At 31.6% G+C, this 20,097-nt stretch overlaps 1 protein-coding gene across 2 annotated transcripts; it reads right to left on the bottom strand.

Moving 5' to 3' along the window:
- Positions 1–3,242: 3,242 nt before the first annotated feature.
- On the bottom strand, positions 3,243–17,103 carry LOC105339411 (aromatic-L-amino-acid decarboxylase). 2 transcript variants are annotated; one of them, XM_066084806.1, is made up of 12 exons: positions 16,729–17,103; positions 11,187–11,300; positions 10,753–10,872; positions 10,394–10,528; positions 10,084–10,227; positions 9,257–9,341; positions 9,033–9,127; positions 7,616–7,683; positions 7,396–7,486; positions 6,832–6,930; positions 4,625–4,726; positions 3,243–4,405 (listed from the first exon to the last, which is right to left on the bottom strand). In XM_066084806.1, the coding sequence occupies exons 1-12, from the start codon at positions 16,927–16,929 to the stop codon at positions 4,121–4,123; spliced, it is 1,539 nt and encodes a 512-aa protein (XP_065940878.1). In that variant the 5' UTR covers positions 16,930–17,103; the 3' UTR covers positions 3,243–4,120. The 2 variants fall into 2 exon arrangements, with proteins under 2 accessions (XP_065940878.1, XP_034301390.1); XM_034445499.2 differs by having other exon boundaries at positions 3,244–4,405; positions 9,275–9,341; positions 16,729–17,097.
- Positions 17,104–20,097: the final 2,994 nt, after the last annotated feature.

Below are 20,097 nucleotides of genomic sequence, written 5' to 3'. Positions count from 1 at the left end.
TATCTTTGGTTGTACTGTGATATTAAAAGTTAAGATTTTATTTGGAAGTCAACATAATTTTTCATATTTTCTGTTGGTTTTATATCACTTTTTCATTTAGATAATCATATGGCAAACTAAAGAAATATTGAAAACTGCTTATAAACGATAAAAGACATCCTATCTCAAAATTTGATCATTGACCTCAAATAAATTTTATGCCAGCAGAGTAAGGTCAAAATACTTAGTTTAATATTATAAATGTTTTTAAATTATCATCATTCAGTTTTTTGTTAAATTGAATCGAAAATGGGTAGGGATTTGAAAACGATAGAGGAAATTCGGAAAGGGATATTTTTATAAAAATTTGAATGAAAACTTAATGCTTTGTATCTATTTTGGGTCACTGCTATCCATAAACTGTATTTCTTTTTTAAACGAGTTAAAAAGTTCGCAATATTTTCACAATTTAAGAAAATCTCAATCATAGTGTAATTTTTTTTCTAGATGGGTTTTTCTCAAATATTTAAAAAATATCCAATGGCCATTAAAACAAAGAGTAGGACATTGACCTTCTTCTTTTTTTAAGTGAATTATAACACTATTATGTGTTAGATATCAATAACAATATTCATTCTGAGTTAACGTTATTTAAGTTATTATGTTTATCGTCCCGGTAATACGACGTACAATGTAAGTGGTGTGTAAAAATAATCCGGAAGGTGAAAAGGACTACCTCTTATCTATTAAATAACTTTGATCATAAGGTCGTGGGATCACATTTTATTGTCGCGTAATGGCGCCTAACAACAACTGAAATGGGACAGACAGACGATGTTATGATCTCGTTTTGTATCTCTTTGTGGAATGCCGAGAGATAATTATTTAAAAAAGTAATGGCGAGATTTTATTTGAATATTGGAACCGGTAATAAAACGGTTAATTCTTTCCTTGCCCAATCATATACGGATCAAAGTTTTTTCTTGTAAACCGTTAACTACTTTCATTTCTACATAAACCAAGTTAGGCATTTTTGGGGCACTTTCAAAAAGGGAAAAGCTTCAGAATTTGCATGTTTTTAACGAAATGTTTGTAGAATAAAACTTGAAAATATATTTGTAAAGACAAAATAAAGATACATTTATTTTTACACAACGTGCGGTCATTAATATTTGTAAATACTTCTTAGTTTTGTTTTCATACAAACATCGATGCAGATTGTTCTTACATATGTATGATAGTTTTACAAATTGAAAACCTACCAACAAAATTTTGCAGATTTCAAGACAAAAAAAATCCTTAACTAATTAACAACTAAAGCAACTCAAATAAATCTAGTAAAGAACATCTACAATTATCTTCAAAATAAGAGCTTTTGCAGAAATACGCAGTTTCTGACACCATACTGAATTTTTAATGCCTCTTAAATTTGCCCCGATAACAGTCACTGTGTCTTTTGAAGAATCGACTGTATAAAATCTCACATTGAACAAAGCTATGGTATAGTTCGCCAAACCTCATCCTTAAAATGTACGTCCTCCACACAATAATTAAATAGTTATTAATTTATTATAATAAACTTGAAATATATACATGTATAGGATCTCTCATGATTTGCGACGATATATGATTTTTATTAAACTCGTTGTGTGGATAAAAATCATATACAAAATGTACCATCACAAACCATGAGAGCTTGTTTTTATCACACGCTTTACCATGTATTTTGTTAAACCTCAATCTTTTCTGTAAAAAAATAATAATTGTGAGTCGCTTAACACATTTACTTCAAGGTAATTTTCCTCTATGAATTTAAAGTTTCCTATCTGATATAAAAGTACTTTGAGAGTTTCGTTCATATATATATATATCGAAAATTGAAATTTCTCTAGGATTTTTAAAAATTCCTTCAGAAAAATTAATTTCCTATAGGGAAAATTATTTTCCACTAGGAATTTATTTTCTAATGGTAAATATATCACCTGAAAGATGATATAAATAAAAAAAACCCAAAAGTAGCTATTGATTCTTTAAACCATGGTGTATCACATTATTTATTTGTAACTTAAATACTTGTACTTTTGACGGGTACAAAAGTACAACCTTATTTACCAACAGGTATAATTATCCGGTACAGTGTTAAGTTTTTGTTTTTCACTAAAATTCATTTAATTTTTGTATATATTTTCGCCAAAATTTTAGTCAATGTATTATTAGCCCCCTACCGGTTTCACCGGAGGGGACTATAGCTTTCCTCTGCGTCCGTCAGTCCGTCTGTCCGTCCGTCTGTCCGTCCGTCCGTCCGTCTGTCTGTCCCACTTCAGTTTTCCACACTTTTTTTCTTTATGCATTTGAGGAATAATATGAAACTTGCTGAACAGCTTCAAAATGTCAAACTACAGATCAAGTTTACACTTTTGTAGCGTCTGATTGACATATTTTCGAGAAAATTGATTTTTTATATTCCAATTTTTTATTGTTCGGGTTCGTTATCGGGTTCGGTGTGTACTGAATAAACGAGGCCAGTACATGTATGTAGTCAGTAATAATATCGTGCGTTACTTGTACCATTCCTTTTATCATTTCTGACAAACAAATAAATTCTGTAAAATAGTGTCAAACATTGTGTTGTAAATTTAATCGGCAGGGGTTTTTTTTGTATTATTGCAATCGGGTTCGTTGTCGGGTTGGGCTGTTTAACTGTTTGGTTTGATTCGGGGTACAGAAGACGGTAAGAAATGATATTGTGCATAAGAAATGATATTGTGCATAACAGTGCATTGTTTTCACAAATTTTTACCAGCGAATACAGAATAGACTTGGCGAAATTACAGGAGATGAAATAAAGAGTATTATTTTACTTATTTTGTATATTATTTCTATATCAGCTATATAGTTTTAATTTCCTCTGTTCTTTTATCTCTGATTAAAGCATGCCATCTCGTTTACAATAGCTCTGAAATAGTTGTGTGCTTGGAAGCTTTCATAGAATAATACAAACCGGTAGGGGACGTGTATTGCTTATGCAATACTCTCAGAATGCTTGTTATTATTATCTGTACTTGAATGAAACAATTAAATGATTAAATATCGACTGAAAGGAAGTCGATCTGATAAATAAACTTTGATCGACGAAAATTGGGCAGAATCAATCCCTCCATAAAATCACGGCGTTATAATGTAGTTATATATCAGGTCATAAAATTGTGATGTATGAAAAACTTTATTAGTTGTGATCAACTGATATTATTATTACATGCATGTATATATTATTATATTAATAAAGAAAATAACGTAATTAAAGAGAAACAGATATTGCTTAAATCTAACTTACTAAAAGGAATATTATCATACGTCAGATGTACTATTGACAGTAACAATTTTCGTTTATATCCTTCAATAATTTACAATGAAACAAACGAAATATCAATAAAAAGAATTGCGGAAATACCAGCTGCAGAAAAGAAACACAAGAAAAATGAATGTCAATAGAAAAGAGCACAAACTTTTATCACTTCAGATTTCTTGGTCAAAGTTTGAAAAAAAAGTTACACTATATATGTAGATACCAGCTAAGAATTAACCCAAAATCTACTGAAAACATATTTCTTTTATCTCCATCGCAAATCTTTTATAAAATAAAATTGAAATTAAACGAAGTCGTATTTAACGTTTTGCATAATTGTCACAGTCTTACAATGAACCTTTTCAATAGCTTAGAATATTTAATTGTATACTTGACTACTGGTATATTATATCAAATATACCAAATTTTGACAATTACTAGTAAGAAAAGTTTAAAATACGTTATTTGAACTACAACCACCCTTTGAAGTAACAATTAGGTATTATTATAAAGTAAATCAACAACAAGAATTGGCACAATATACATATCATTGTTTTTGAAAATACAGATATGGTTCAAATCAGAACTGTTTTATATTTTTTTGCATAAAAAGTATGAATAAAAACTAAATTTTTATATACGAAATAATATGTTCTGAGTGTGACTATACCAAAAAATCAGTCTTAACTCAATTAATCTTAATCGATTTCCTTTCTGAAAAATAAAAACAATATTTCAAACAAACTTAAATGTCAACTATTTCTTTCCTCTAATAAACCGAAGAAAAAAAACATATCACTTGTGTGTTTTGATCTTCGATGGTTGAGTAGGCTTTTTTCTCGAGAGATCAATATCCACAAAGACAGGCTCATCCTCCTTAAAATCACCCGAGGAGCGGAGCACTTTGTCGGCACAAGTCTTAATAACCTCAAAGGAGAAGCGAATATCTTCTGATGTTGTTCTTTCAGCTACTACCGCAAGACGAAGAAAATACACGTCTCTACATAAGGCTGGGATCATATAGATCCTCCCGTCTTCCAGGATCTCGCTGAGCAGCAGCTCTGTGAGTTTGTTCCCTTTCTTTAAAATATAATCAGGTGTTTGCATATTCATTTTCATGTGCAGTGTCAGGAATAATTTAAAGAGGAAAGATGGTGTGATATCATATTTCATGATATTATATGAGAATTACTTTAATAATTTGATTTAACACATTTGACGATGCGGAACAAAAATTCTATTTTATTTTTTAATAAAAAAGTATTTGCGATAAAAAAGAAACGTTGAAGGACGTTATACCTTGAGTCGAAAACAAACAAGACCCATGACAGTTTTTGATGTAATTTCAAATCTTCCATCGTCCAAGATCAGTTTTTCGAACTCTTTTGCCAGCTGACAATGCTAATAAAAGAACATAAAACATTCCGACTTCATATATGCAAAATATTTAATTTGAAGTAAATAAAAAAAGTTTGTATAGTTTTCTGTGTATTTAGGATTTTCGGTATCATTTTTTTCTGCCTAGAGAAAATCTTTTCATTTTTAAGTTTACTTTAAGAAACTGAAACATTTGATCATGAAATGTTAAAAATGAAGCTAAGGAGAACAGAAAACAGTAATAGATTACCTTTCTTTAAACCAATTGAACTACTCTTTAAAGTTACAACAAAAATTTTCTTTGATCTTGATGTGGACCAAAAAGTATAACTATGCTAATATTTAAGAAATAAACAGCAATTTAAAAAGTTCACAGGGATATGAAGTTGGTTGGTCACGTGATCAAATCATGTAAAGCCCGAAGGGCTTCTCAGTAGATTTGATCACATACCAACCAACTTCATATCCCGGTGAACTTTTTAACATTGCTGTTTGCTATACCCCTGTAAAACAGTTACTATATAACTCTATACGAAAAAAGTACAGCATTTTGACTGTTGGACTGGAACTGTTAAATTGGAACTGTTAAAATCGACTGTTAAAAAAGAGTGTTGACCTGTGACGTCACATTCCGCGAAAACGTGTTATTGATTAGAAGGGGTATAACAAAACAGTTGTTGACAACTGTATATTATTACTTATATTTACGTTTGAAAAAGACAAATCGTTCAGAACTGTTATAATAACGGAGATTTTATGTTTACAATAAGACAAGCGATAAGCGCGTGCTATGAACATTGTGACGTCACGAAAAAGTTCATACAGAATTGAACGTTTTCACTTTTCTATAGGTTCATATACGGAATTGTATTTGCAATCAATGTAAATATTTAACAATAAACTTATTTATGGATTACTGTAACGTGGATATTTATTCCTCGCGTTTAATTAGGAATATACAGTAAATTGTCAAAAATATGACATAGCTTGTCAATCGGCAGGGTTAAAGTTCTCTACATGTTCTTGCATATCAATATCAAACTAGATTACGTTCAGATGGTGACTATCTCAAAGGGCCTTGCTTAAATATTAAAAAAATCGTATAACCATTGACTTACAAATTTTCCAGTAGTTAGTATGGAACTTTAAATCAAGCTCATTACCCTTTACCAAAAATCATTTAATTGATTTAATCTAAGCAAAATTAAGCAAATGAGAAAAAGTAATGGTCCAAAGCTATATTTAATAGAGATCAGCATGTTAAAACCTTCACATTTTACCTTGAAAGTTAGATCAATCTACAAATCAGAAGATGGTTAAGAGGAGAGTAAATATGAAATATGAATAAGAAAAAAAGATGAGTGGTCTGATATGACCTTGAGCTCTAACCTTGAAACTTTTTTCAAGGTCATTGCACACACTTTAACGCAAAGCACTCTGTTAAGGAAGTAAGAGATAGATTGAACGAAGGGGAGAGATAATATGACCCGGAAATAATGTTTTCAGATAATTCTCCTATGACCTAGACCTTAAACCTATAAACTTGGTTAAGGTCAGTGCACACCCTTCACCCAATTTAACGCAGATATTAATTCCTTTCGTTTTGAAGCAGTATGACCTAGGTTGGGCCAATTTGAGACGAGATATGCTCTGAACAAATCGTCTCGTACGGACACACGGACAAACTTATTACTATAAGTCGCTCGCAGAGCGCAGCCTTCATAATCAGTAAATAAGTAGAATGTAAATGAGTAAAATGACAGTCTGAGAAAAATTACACTTTGTAGGATGATTTGTTTTACATATATCATTTTCTTATTATATTCTCAAAACTTAAATCTTCCAATAAAGACAGTGTATGTGGTTTTTTTATAATTATTTTACGTTGTTTCTTTAAAACAAGATAATGACAAATATAACCATATCTTTAACGAGTGTACAGACGAATGATAAAGTTTTTAAATACCGATTGCAATATTTACATAAACAAGAAGGTATAAAGAGCAATAATTTCATTATCCTTTTATAATTAGTTCCTCAATTTAACCTCCTTTCTACAAACCATATGGCTGGAATAGTCAACAGCAAGGTTTTTTTAAAGTTATTCAATAAGAGAAAATTCATTTCACCTTCCTAATGTACTTTTGCACACCACTAACTCCGTAAGACCGCAGCATGAACCACAACTTAAGAGAACGAAACCGTCGGCCCAAAGGAATTTGCCAATGCTGAAAAAAAATGAATGAAAACTAAACTAAATTTCATTATTCATATGTTTTACTAGTAAAAACAATTTAATTTTACAATTTGTACATGTATAATAACAGAAATAAATTTGTTATATCTATGTAAAGTCCAATCAAAGGTGTATGGGGATTTACCCTTGGGTGTATATCATACAACCTGAGGCCGCAGGCCTCAGGTTGTATGGAATGCAACCCAGGGTAAATCCTCAGGGTGCATGGAATACAACCCATGGTAAATCCCTGTACACCCTTGATTGAACCGGGATAACGAATAATACCATTATGAAATAGTAAGTAACATTAAAAATTCGTTTGTGTTAAGTATGAGAATTTATTGAGTCTTACTATCATTAAGTCAATGTTATCAGAACAAAGAGGCAGCAATTGCCTATTTCCATAACGGTGTATAATTCATATAGCAGAATCAAGAGAGGGAAATGTTCTTACCCTATAGTCTGGTACTTTTCCTTCGTTCGTGTGACGGAGATAAATTGGATCAACATTAAATGCGTCCACCAAGTAGGAACTGTTCTTTATCCTTTAATTTTCAACGGACATACATATTAAAGGTTGATAATGACTTGTCATTGTAATTTTTTTTTTTTTTTTTAAAAGATTATTTGCATTTGGATTACTTTAGAAGTTTTCATATACTGCTGAACTTTACCACATAACAGATAAATCGAAGTTGATGAGCATCCATTTGTGTGGATTCACGCTAAACGTCTCTGCATACTACAATATCAAAGCACTGGTATTTATTCATGTAGGCCAATACAGGATCACAACAGTATTTTTACGTATGGTTCACAAATAATTCCCAAAGTTTTCCAAAAAAACCCATTAATTTTTGACACCAAAAAATGTTGATCCTTTTCTGACAATAAAATCTCACAAGTCAACATTTAGATCGGACATATCGACCTAAAAATCTGACAAGTCAACATAACTATTAACTATCTGATAAGTGTCGGCAGAGCTATGCCACCTTAGATGTCTAATAGAAATTTTGGTAAAAATATATAGAAGAAGATAACTTTGTTTTGACACCTGCGTATCATGGCGTGCATTCTTATTATCAGAATGAATGCCTTTTGATATTTCCTTTATTCTCTGCAGCGTTATCAATATGGCATCAAGATTAATTTCGGCCCATGCTTTACTATTACTTATTAGGTTAGTTACTGACCTAATAAGTGTTTTGTTTTCCCGAGGACTATCAAGCGACATATTTATTTACAAATAGCGATGATCTACGTAAAGCCATGTACAAGATGCCTAAAATCTCGTCCAATTTAACTCATTTAAACATCTAAAAAAATTTCAATCTCACCTTTCAAATACTTTTTCAAAATCTTTGCTTCACCTACTCAGTATGTTTACTTACAATGTTTTGTTGCTATTCAATATTTTAAATGTTTTCTTCCTTTCCAATGCAGAGATTTGAGCAAATTTTGACGCTGTCATTTTGTTCTGCTCCAGACAAAACAATGTGATGTCAATATTCTAGGGGCAACTACTCTAATTTTAAAGAATTTCAAAGGGCTCCAAATACTTTAAGAACTTACGGCATGCGGTTTATGTATCAATTAAATACTATGAAATGTCGAAATGAGTAAGCGAAGCGTCGGCCAATGACGGTCATATTGCCTAATATTATTTCTCACCGAACAAATATAGAGATATATGAGGCAATCACGTGCTATGTTTAAACCAATGAAAGTGTGACATTTCAGTCCAAGGGAAAACAAAAATATTTAAAATAAAATCAATGATCATCTATTACTTATGTCGACAGATATTAAATGAAAATATATAAAATACTGACAATAATCAAATAACAATGTCTCAAGTTTCTACTTTCTTCACGGGTGTGCAATTATTGTCATACTCATTAAAAAAAATTTAAAATACATGATGAAATCCAAATCTTGCAAATTTCTGGATGAGTTTAATCTAATTCTTCTATATATCCTGAAATTCTTGATACTGAGATAACTTCATATGCATAAAAGGGTTCTTCAGATTTACAAAGATTTAATATGTAGTGATATGTTTAGAAACATTAAAAAATGTACATTAACCTGAATGCCTTTCATATAATGACGATACTCTGGACATACAAAGGCACTTCCTGCGTACGCAGCATCAATATGCATCCATATATGTTCGGCTTCACCTAAAAACACCAGTTCACTTTTTTTAATAAAATGTATATGCAGGAATGGAAATGGCAATATTCATTTAATGGTGTTTCAAACAATTAACGAAACTTAACATAAAGTAATAATATTTGTGAAATATAGACCATAAAAGGATGCCTTACATATTGGTCCTATTTCCTCCAAATTATCAAATGCGCACGTTCCCGTAGTTCCAAGGGATGCACACAACTAAACACAACAAAAAGATATCAACATCTATCCTTTGGAATATTAATTCAATTTACAAAACATAACAATTATTATCATTACTCCTCATTTTTTTTTTATTTTGGAAGGGCAAAAGAAAGTGGGGTATTTAAAAATGCGGTTTCTTTTTTCCTTAAATTTGTTTTATATGCAATCAAATATGTTTTATATATCTTGTATCAAATCATTTATCGCATTTGCTGAATTAACCTTTCATGATAGATAGATTTAAAACCGGCGTGTGATTATGTGCTGGGTTGGATTGCATGGTATAGTATAATTTGCATCAAAAAGTCCTGTCTTCTTTTTTCTCGCATTCATAGTATTACTTAATCTAAGCCGATCGTACATAAGAGTTACATCTAAATTCAATTACTTAATTGCATGTCGATTAAAAGTAAAATTATTCACACTCTTTCTGTAGGGCATCATTATGAATCTCTACTGAAATTTCGAAATCAATTCGTCGAACCAGAATCAAAAAAAAAAGAAAGATTGGAAATCGAGATGGGGACCGAATAACTGACTGCGATAAAGGAAAAGACTATAGATATAGTCCAACCCCACCCTCCCCCGGGGTTTCACTGGTAGGGGACCAATTAAATGCTGCTTTGCGCATCATTCAGTCGTTCTATTGAGATCAGAACTCAGCAGATACTTTATTTAATTTATACATGTATGTGATTAAAAAATTTAAAAACTATGTGTTCAGACACAATCTTACGAAAAATGGTATAAGTCCATCATTTTTATCCCTTTCAATTGCTTCTTTCAGTGTGTCCCCACGGAGGCTTAAGTTTTCGTCGCTTTCCAGTTTGTGCATTTTAACGGCGCCCAGTAGTGCTGACCGATGGACCGACGAATTTCCCTGGTAGATAGAAAATACAAAGTTAATAACATTATTATCTTATTTACTTTTATTTCTTACATTTAGCAATGTGTCCATGTTTCTAATGTTTTTCAATTTAAACAGTTTTTAAACAGCTAGTGTTGTTAGCCATATGTTCAAATGACATATTGCAACAACTTCTGACCTGATCTGTACAGTAACCAACTAGCCGTGGTAAAATGTCCTTTTCCCTAATATCCGGGTTCTCCTTCTTGATTTTATCCACAATTTTATTTCGAGCAGCAAGAAGACAAAGAAATGTCGTTTCGCTGGCCGTGCTCTACAATTAAAACACGACAATATATCTACTGAACCAATTTTATTTAAAAAAAAAATCTTTTTAACATTATTAACTAGATTAGAGAGTAACTTTCTTCATCCTTATTATAATAGGCATTTCTTTGAGATTATCATATACATTTATCTTTTTATTTAAAACTTTAACAGTCATGATTTAGATTTGAGGGTGCTTGTCTTTATTATTTGAAAAACAAATTTCAAAACCTGGATAACACCACCACCATTCCCGGGTCCACAATGCAAGAATTCTTCCGGAAGTGCAAGCATCTTTCCCAACCAATCTGTAGTGATAACCTCCAGCTCTGTGCACGCAGGGCTTGCAGCCTGGACAAAAATTGTTTTATACGTTGTGTCTATTTATGTGCCAGCCAGTAGTAATTAATAGAAACGCATATGTACACAACTTAAATTTTTTTCAGTTATCGGGTGATAAAAACCTTTTTGGATGTACAGTAAAACACGGTTATAGCGAACACGCTTGTAATAAATTGACGCTTACATCGAAATAATTTTCATTCTCTATGACTATTATTTTGACGGATATAACGAAATTTTGCTTACAACGTCGTAAAATCACCCGTCCCTGGCTCTTCGTTATAAGCGTATTTTACTGTATTATAAAGGAATAACGAGCATACCCACGAAAAGCCAATACATCCAATAGCATCAGAGAGCATATCTCCCAGTATGGAAGGGTATGTGTTACCAGCTGCAAAGTACCCATGGAAATATGGGCTATGCCAGTGTGTAACCTGTAATAAGAAAGCATCCTTGGATGTTACTTAGTTATAGTTTGGTTGTGTCGTAATTAGTAGCGCTTTAACTACTAAATGTATATTCTGTCCCGAGATATTTATGCAGCATATTTTAGTTAGTTATTTGATATTCATAAAATACCTTAGGGATTATACGATGTTTAATTTATTTAAAAGAATGAAAATATCCCCAAATTTTTCCTTTTCAACGCTCGTCTCTAACTAGTTACATGTACATGTATTAAGCTTGATTAACATATTTTGCATTTATTTAATATTTCATGTCGGGGGTACAGTAGAACTACATGTATGACTAGGATTGTTGCTTCATTTATCCAGACGATAAAATGTAACGGCCATTAGACACAAGACTGCTTTCGTTTGCTTATTATATATCTTTTGCTTTTATCAATGAATTGATTTTATATAGTTTAAGAATGATCTAAAATTACCCATTATTTAAATTTTGTTTGCAAAATTCATAACTGTTAGGCTACTTGAAATACTCAAGCAAGACCATTTTTTTTACAAGATTAGTCTTGATCGTAAAAATCGTAATAATTATGATAACTAGATACATGTACGATCTCGTTACAAATAATGAGTAGGTCTTCCGTCAGATTTTTTAAATGATTCGATGCAATACCAATAAAAATACAGCCCCCACCCTACAACTTTCAGATGATGTATAGCATCATCAATAAATTTTACAATGCTCAACAAAGTTTTTTTGTTCCTAACATACGGCACATTAAAGATTCTGGATTTTTGCCCCTTAAAAATCCTTAATTACGTAATAAATAAGCGTGGCGATAATTTGTCTGATAAGAATTGTTACTTACTCCGACAACTTTGCTTCTATGATGCATTACAAAATCTTGATCGATTTTTGTTATTTGTTATAGATTTTACGTTTCTCTTGGCCTCTTTAAATAATAGACACCTCCTTTTTTATATCATACGAAAGGTCTCAATAATGCTACCAATTTTTGTTCTTAACAAAATATGTCCCCTTTTCTACATAAATCGCGTCAAAATTTGAGGTGTGTTGCCTCTAAAAATACCTTGTTACGTAATAAAATGGTGTGGCTATATTTTTCAGACAGATACTATTATGATTAACAACTTTGCGTCCATAATGCAATACAAAATCATTTTGATCGTTTTAAAGTTATTTGTTATATAATGTGTGATAAACCCCTAATTAAAGTGACCAACCCCTTTAACTTGGTTTTGTAGGAAAAGATATACTCGCATTTGTTCGCCACTTTTGTTATAGATGTCTTAACAAAATATGAATTGATCAAAAGATACAGATTTAAACGTTACGTATGATAATTTTGATGTAAAAGTCGTACCCAATTACCATGCCACAGCGAGTTCCAAGAAATGGCGCCACTACCTTACCTGAACAATTCATAGTCATATCTCTTATAGTTTCTGAGATCAGCTCTGCACAAAATAGGTCGTAAAAATTACAAAATCGGCCATAAATCAGAACCGGAAGTTATGATGTCAAAAATTAAAAACAAAATGTCTAGAAATATGACCACTGGCAATAGTATTTGAAAAAATTATCGAAATCGATTTAACAGTTTTGAGAAATCGCGTACACAAATTTTAAGGAAGAAATCAGTAGAAACCATACTCAAACAATAAGGACAGATTTTTCGGTAAAATAAACATAATGCGACATGCTTATTGATTAAAAAAATGCTCTGGATAAAATTCGACATTGCTATGAAATATATATACATATACCTATTTGATTCGGAAACTGAATATGTGCATGTTTCTACGTGCAGTATTATATTAAACAGGGAACTATAATAAAGTAACATCAACATCAGGTGGCTAGAAAGGATCTCAAATGAAGACCTGTGGAGGAAAGCAGGACAGGAAGCAATGAAAATGCAAATAAGACGTCGGAAGTGGGGCTAAATAGGACACACCTTGAGGAAACCACCATCCAGCATTACATGCCAAGCCCTTACCTGGAACCCACAGGGCAAGAGGAAAAGGGGACTTCCAAGAAACTCCTGGAGGCGGGATGCAGAGGCAGAGCTACAAGCGCTAGATATGACCTGGAGCAGTGCCGCCAGAGCAGCCCAGAACCGTGTGCGTTGGAGGACTGTTGTTGATGGCCTGTGTTCCTCACAGAACGACAGGCCTAAGTAAGTAAGTAAAATAAAGAAATCCAGGGTACGGGTTCTCTTAGAAGGGTAATAGTTTCTAAACATTTAAGTGTAGAGAAGCTAATATTCTCCCTCTCCGAGAATACTAACGTGTTTTTTTTTATCTCTAAAATGATTTGAAACAAAAGCATTAATTTAAACCATTCATATTAGATATTTATCTCTTTTTGAACACGCACGCGTATTTAATCAAACTGAAGGATGATAATGGTGTCCTTTATTTTTAAATCGTCGGTCTTATAACATACCAGGCAAAAATTGTCTACAGGGCCTGGTGTGTTATAGGCATGGGACCGACGATATCCAAAATAAGCCTAGTACGATGCTTATATATTTTGATGATTTTTATGAAATATTTGTGTATCATCGCTTAATATATATGAACATGGATATAATATTCAAAATAAGTTATAAATGCTCATCAGAGTTTGTTGTTGACTATAATTGTATCTAAAAAAACTTTAATGCAACTGCATGTATGTCTGTTTTCAAAAGAATGAATATTGAACAATTCTAAATAAAATTAAATTTACCTAAGATCATTCATAGGACGAATCCTTTTTAATTAATACAATTGACTTCTATTATTTGCTTTAAATTATTTCGTTTATTTTTTATTTTAAACATAATCTTGGGAAAAAATCGCCGTTTAATTATTTCATAAAAAAAACTTGACCTGTGGTCAATCGTCAAACAGACCGTTTTTCATTATTAAAATTTACTTTAAGTACATGTACATGTATTGAATAAATAATTGTTTTTTCTAATTAAAATACAGTATTTAAAATTTGCCAGTTATTTCTTATTTGTTCAAAAATTTACCTAAAGTCAATCAATTGAACAGACTTTAATTCACCTGTAATAAATTTCCTTTGTACTTTAACACCCTTACCAGTGCACCATTCCCACTTAGATGAAATCAGTCACCCATAGAAAATTCACCATTGTAACATAAGGGGAAATAAAAACCAAATGAAAATAAAATGTTTAATGTAACATTGGGTATGCATGTTTTCGTCAAACAAACTCACCGGTATTTTTATTACATTCTAAATCTAATACTTTTAGAAATGATTCAGTAAATGTTTGCTTTATTAAAAAGAACAAACACTATCAATTTTAAAAAAAAGAAGACATTAATTTGTCATTCATCCTTGTTGTTTTTTTTATGTGATATACACAAAACAAACTAACGCAGCTTTTGTATACGCTAACTGCTTTAAAATCCCGGGGAATTTTGCACTGTGAGAGGTGTCCCGAGTATTTCCGAAATGATAAAATGTCAAAAATGCCAATTTATATTATAAATCTCCGTAAGATATTTTGTTCCTAGTTTTTTTAGGGGTTGAAACAGATTAAATCTGGGATCCGTACTGAAAAGACAAGTGTGTTTATTTTTATTTAAAAAATCATTAAAAAAATTACGGAAACAGTAAATTGAGACAAACTACAATTTGAAGAAATGCTTTCCAACAAGTGAAAAGTGGTTGTATTATAGAATTTCTTTTTCATTTTTATAACCAAAAAGAATATTACTTTTGAAAATAAGGTAGGGCTGTAAAAACACAATTCATACACTGATATGTATTTATAATTCCGTGAACATGGCATTAATTACATAACCTACTGCGATATGTGATTATATCTATACATAGTAAGAAACGTGTGTTATCGACAGAAGCACTTTATCTTAAGCATGCCATCCCTTTATGTTAACACGACTATATAAACTTATCAAGATTTGTTATCTTTGTTGTTTAGATAATTTGAAGATAAGATGTGTCATCCACTTTACAAGTATAATTATTTGAACCTTTGTTTAGTATTTTCGGTAACGTTTGCTCCAGTAATTAGTGTGATACCTAATACTAGGTCTGCAAGTCTTATCATAAATTTTTTGATGTTGTAGTAGAACTTAAATTGTTCTTTCAAAACCAACCTTCATCCGTATATTCAAAGTTGTCACTTCAATTCACTTTACAAGTTAGCTCTAAGATTCTCCGATTCTCAGCCTCAAAGTATTTTTTTTCCATCATAAAAATGTTGTTTATCCTTCAAACTTAATAAATGAAATTAAATAAAAAGAAATTTACTGATGGTATTAATGCAATTTGCGAGGTTGCAATTTTGCCTCCGATGGATAAAATGAAATAAATATAAAAGTTGAGACCAAATTAGAAAAAAAAACCCTGTTGCACCGGTGCATTGCAGGGTCGAACTCCTTTCCCGTTCATCAAAAGCGTTTATTCATATATAATTTTCCCGCTCATTTAAGAAGCAAAAGGTCGGTCACTAAAGGAAAAAATTAACGATGTTCATGAAAAATGAATCATTTCAATCAACGATATTCACGATTAACCCGATAATCGCAAAATTTGATTTTATGTAATGTTGATAAAGAACACGTACGAATGAAGATAATGAAGACACATAATTTCGTTTTATTTACAAATACGGAGTAGTTTATCCAATGTGCTTTATTAATAAACCATAGAAAAATGACATCTCAAAATTTAAAAAATTTTAAGCTAGGAAAAAAACTTTTTTTTATCTGTTTATATGAGAAATTTAAAATAACAATATTTCATAACATTACTCTTTGTTGCAGGTGGTTTAATATAGATAAGTTTAGATATTATTGAGACATGCTTTATTGAGATTTATTTGTTATGTATTACTCTTTGATGTTTAATTTTACTTGTTGTTGACGAAATATCAAAAACTTTTTTATTTGTATTGAAGGAGTGTTAAAATACGGTAATAGACAGTGTGATGATATTTTAATGATTTTAGAAAAGATGAAAATCTGATATAAATCTATTCATAATTACATCTATATCCATATTACAACTGAATGCTCCATATATATATATATTGAAAACGTTATTGTAAAAAATCACGTTTTTAAACACGTTATCGCAAGTGCACTGTTGGGAAAATGATAACGTCATACAACAGCGCTTGACGTAAAGCTGCTATAACGTCACACACGGCATAAGGGGCAAAGAGTTAAACGATAAACCTGATAGGAATAACACACTAAGAATTAACCAAAGATAGAATAGTATGCATAAACAATATGATATGATTGTAAAATATATTAGCATTGCGGGTACTGAGTCAAAATAAAACGATGGTTATTGGCAGTTCTTATCTTTTATAGTTTCATACAAGCTACTGTAAACACCAGAGTCCTTTTTGAGAATCTATGAATTATTCAAATTCCTTACCCCGGGCATTATGAACTTTTCGATGTCTTTGAAAACTTCCTCAAAGTCCTCCGGATTTTCGGGTGCCTCGTCCGGAAGTCTTTTTTTTAGATAACCAGGGGTAACTTTGTGCACTACCTCGCGTTCTCGGATGTTTTCCAAGTAGTCGGCAATATAGTCCACCATTTTGCGTCCATATTTTCGGAAATCTTCGGCGTTCATGATGATTCAAAAGTTTTCGGATTTGTTTGTGGTATACTAAATAAAAGCTGAAGTTATTCGATGTCTTAGAAATTCCAATTACCAAACCATTACCTTGATAGATAGCTGTATCTTAAACATAGACACCATCTTATCTTTGTTTATACATGTATTACCGATTACAGTTATCTTCTATACCATATTAGCAGTACCAGTCATTGGGGTTATCATTTGCACTAGCCTAAGTCCAACCCCTTTCATTTGACTATTGTGTCGAGCTAAGGTGTCAAAGTCAAGCATTCAAAAATAAAGTTACAGCGTTACTTATACCTTTATGTATGTGCGGAAGACAACTTATACCATATTTTAAAAAACATTTAGTTAATATATTAAAATGCTTCCTTCGAAGCTTCTTAATGGCACTGCAGAACAATTATTTATATTAATAATATATAACTCGCATATTGGCGGATTTCGTATTTTTCTCTTGCAATGCTACAGGAGCACCTAAGAAAACATTTTAATCTTTTATTAAAAAAATAAAAGGACAAAAAATATTATCGATGAAAACGATACACATGGAAAAGAAAGAAAGATAGATAGATATTAGATAGATAGATAGATAGATAGATAGAGCCTTAGTACAGCAAAAAATACTTAAATAAATAAAACAGAATGCGACAGTCCAAATTAAATAAATTGTTTACACTTTGCGCTTTCAGCCATTTCGGCTCTTCAGACAGTTAAAAGTATAATTGTCTGAAGAGCCGACATGGCTGAAAGCGCTAACAGTAAACAATTTATTTAATTTGAACTGTCGCATTCTGTTTTATTTATGTAAGTATATATATATATATATATATATATATATATATATATATATATATATATATATATATATATATATATATATATATATATATATATACACAGTGTATATATATATATATATTAATTACAGCTACTTAATTACAGCTACTTGTAAGTCTGAGTTTAATCCGTGCATGTCTGTGCTTTCAAAGTGACTTCCCTGTTTATCGAGATTAATGAACAACACGAAGTCTACTCCTAAAGTAGAAGAATGATATGAATGAACGATGTTAAAATTATTTATTATACAAACTAGCATTTTAAAAAGTTTACATCAAATATAATTAAATAATGCATCTAAGAGCAGTTTGGAATGTGTGCCCTCTAAAATTAGCGTTTGCCACAGGATACCGTTTCCATTAATTTTAATGCTTTTCTTGAAACATATACATACGTATAGTTAAAAAAAATATTTGAAATTAATTTATGTAGCCAAAAAATTGCAGATTTCTTTTTCACACGTTCCCTCATTATATCCGTATAAATTCACAGGTACGAAAATGCATTTCTGATGGAGAATTATAATACGAAAATGTGACATCTTTTATCTATTCAGAAATTATCGGACTCCTACCACATTTTTTAACATTATCATCCGGGTACGCTTTGTTCCGTTTGCAATGCAAAATCATATTTTTTTTTGCTGTGCATTCAAACTTTAATGAGAGAAAAGGCGTTTAAAAATAGAAAGAACTTGATTTTTTACGTTCTAGTGAGACACAAAGGCATTTATGATTAATATTCTTGAAATATTGAGAAATAAGATATCTGTGATCATGAGCTAATGCTCACTAGTGATACCCCCGCTCTAATGTGAATATGCAAAATAAGCGAAGTCGACAGGAAGTTGGCGTCCGACGATCCCACGATTTGGCTTGCCTAATCAAATAGGGTGTTCAAATTTCAAGCATCTGCGATTAATAGTTGCTGAGAAATCTTTGACGAAAATTTGTTTGAAAATTTTGGTGAAAAATAAACAAAAGTCGTCATTTAACAGGAAGTTGACGCCCGATTGGTACAAAAATATATCCCATGTTATGGCATGCCTAAGGTGGCACGGGACAGTTTTTTCTATATATTTCATTGTAGCCAGAGGATGTTTGTCTTCAGAACTCTGTAACTAGAATTTCCTCAGTTCTCATTCAGCACATATATCTTTAATTCACTCTTTATAAGGCCAATCACCAATTTCTGAAGAAAATTACAAGTCAAAACCTGTACTTAAAAAAATTTCTACATACTGGCTTATGAGATTTCATATCCCTTTTATATCGACACACATTTCATTCCCTTCATATCTTTCAATTTTTTCAAGATTTTTCAGCTTTTTAGACCCCCCCCCCAGCCAATTCCCTGCAAAGGGCTGACTTTCCGTACCGTGTGCATGTTGTATCATCACATGTCAGAAACTTACTGGTGTATAGTTTACAATGTCCCATTCACCTACTTTTCGTGTTATTTACCCTCTCGTCTGTAACTTGCAATTTCACTGTGTAAAGTCAACACAACAGTCATAGCCGCAGGTTTCGCATTTTACTTCTGATTCTCATGTATCTAACATATGGGGCCTACATATTGCATATTGATTTCAACAAGAGACATCCCTCAAACTAATGATAATCATTAAAAAATCATTATATAGATAGATAGTTTAAAAATTTGTGTTACGGACACACAGACAGACGGACAGATGGACAGACATACACACAAGGGTAAAACAGCATACCTCCTCCTTCGGAGCGGGGGTATACAAATCGATGGAAGCAGAAACTTGAGACAGGGATGAGTATACTAGGTCGTTTTACTGGATCGCGTATATTATTGAATTTAAATTGATGATTGTAAAAAAAACCTGTAACAATAATACCGCATAGCCTTGCATGTTAAGGATATGCGGTAGTATTATACAATGACATATTTATAAACAGTGCGACATTTAATCATCATGCACAATGCCTAAGTTTTCTTATAACTAAAGTCTGTTCCAAGTTATTGCTTTCATCACTTTTTGATGATTTTTAATAAAAAATACACATACCTGTGAAAGAGGTAAAGTTGAAATCGACGAAATGGAAAATATCCAAGATATCTTCATTGACAAACTATCCCATTTCACTCATAAAAAGTTTACAGGTACGAAAACAAGTTTCTTACAGAGATTTATAATGGGAAATGTTTACATCTTTTCTCCATTTGGAAGTACTCGGGACACCTCGCACAATTTTTCAATGTTATCACCCGGGCTTAGTAATGACTGATACAATGCAAAATCTCCGTAGACTTTCTATTTTGGGATGTGTATTGAAACCTGAAGTAGTA

The sequence above is a fragment of the Magallana gigas genome, chromosome 5 (assembly GCF_963853765.1).
Source record: "Magallana gigas chromosome 5, xbMagGiga1.1, whole genome shotgun sequence".
NCBI classification, from domain to species: domain Eukaryota; kingdom Metazoa; phylum Mollusca; class Bivalvia; order Ostreida; family Ostreidae; genus Magallana; species Magallana gigas.
Note: the sequence above shows the minus strand (reverse complement) of the source record. Positions and strands in the feature narration are given on the sequence as shown.

Excerpts from the sequence above, each read along its gene's own strand:
- LOC105339411 (XM_066084806.1), bottom strand. The coding sequence starts at position 16,929 with ATGAACGCCGAAGATTTCCGAAAATATGGACGCAAAATGGTGGACTAT. Across the intron at positions 10,529-10,752 it reads ATGGTGGTGGTGTTATCCAG|AGCACGGCCAGCGAAACGAC; the intron begins GTTTTGAAATTT and ends TTTTAATTGTAG. Across the intron at positions 6,931-7,395 it reads GAAAAGTACCAGACTATAGG|CATTGGCAAATTCCTTTGGG; the intron begins GTAAGAACATTT and ends ATTTTTTTTCAG.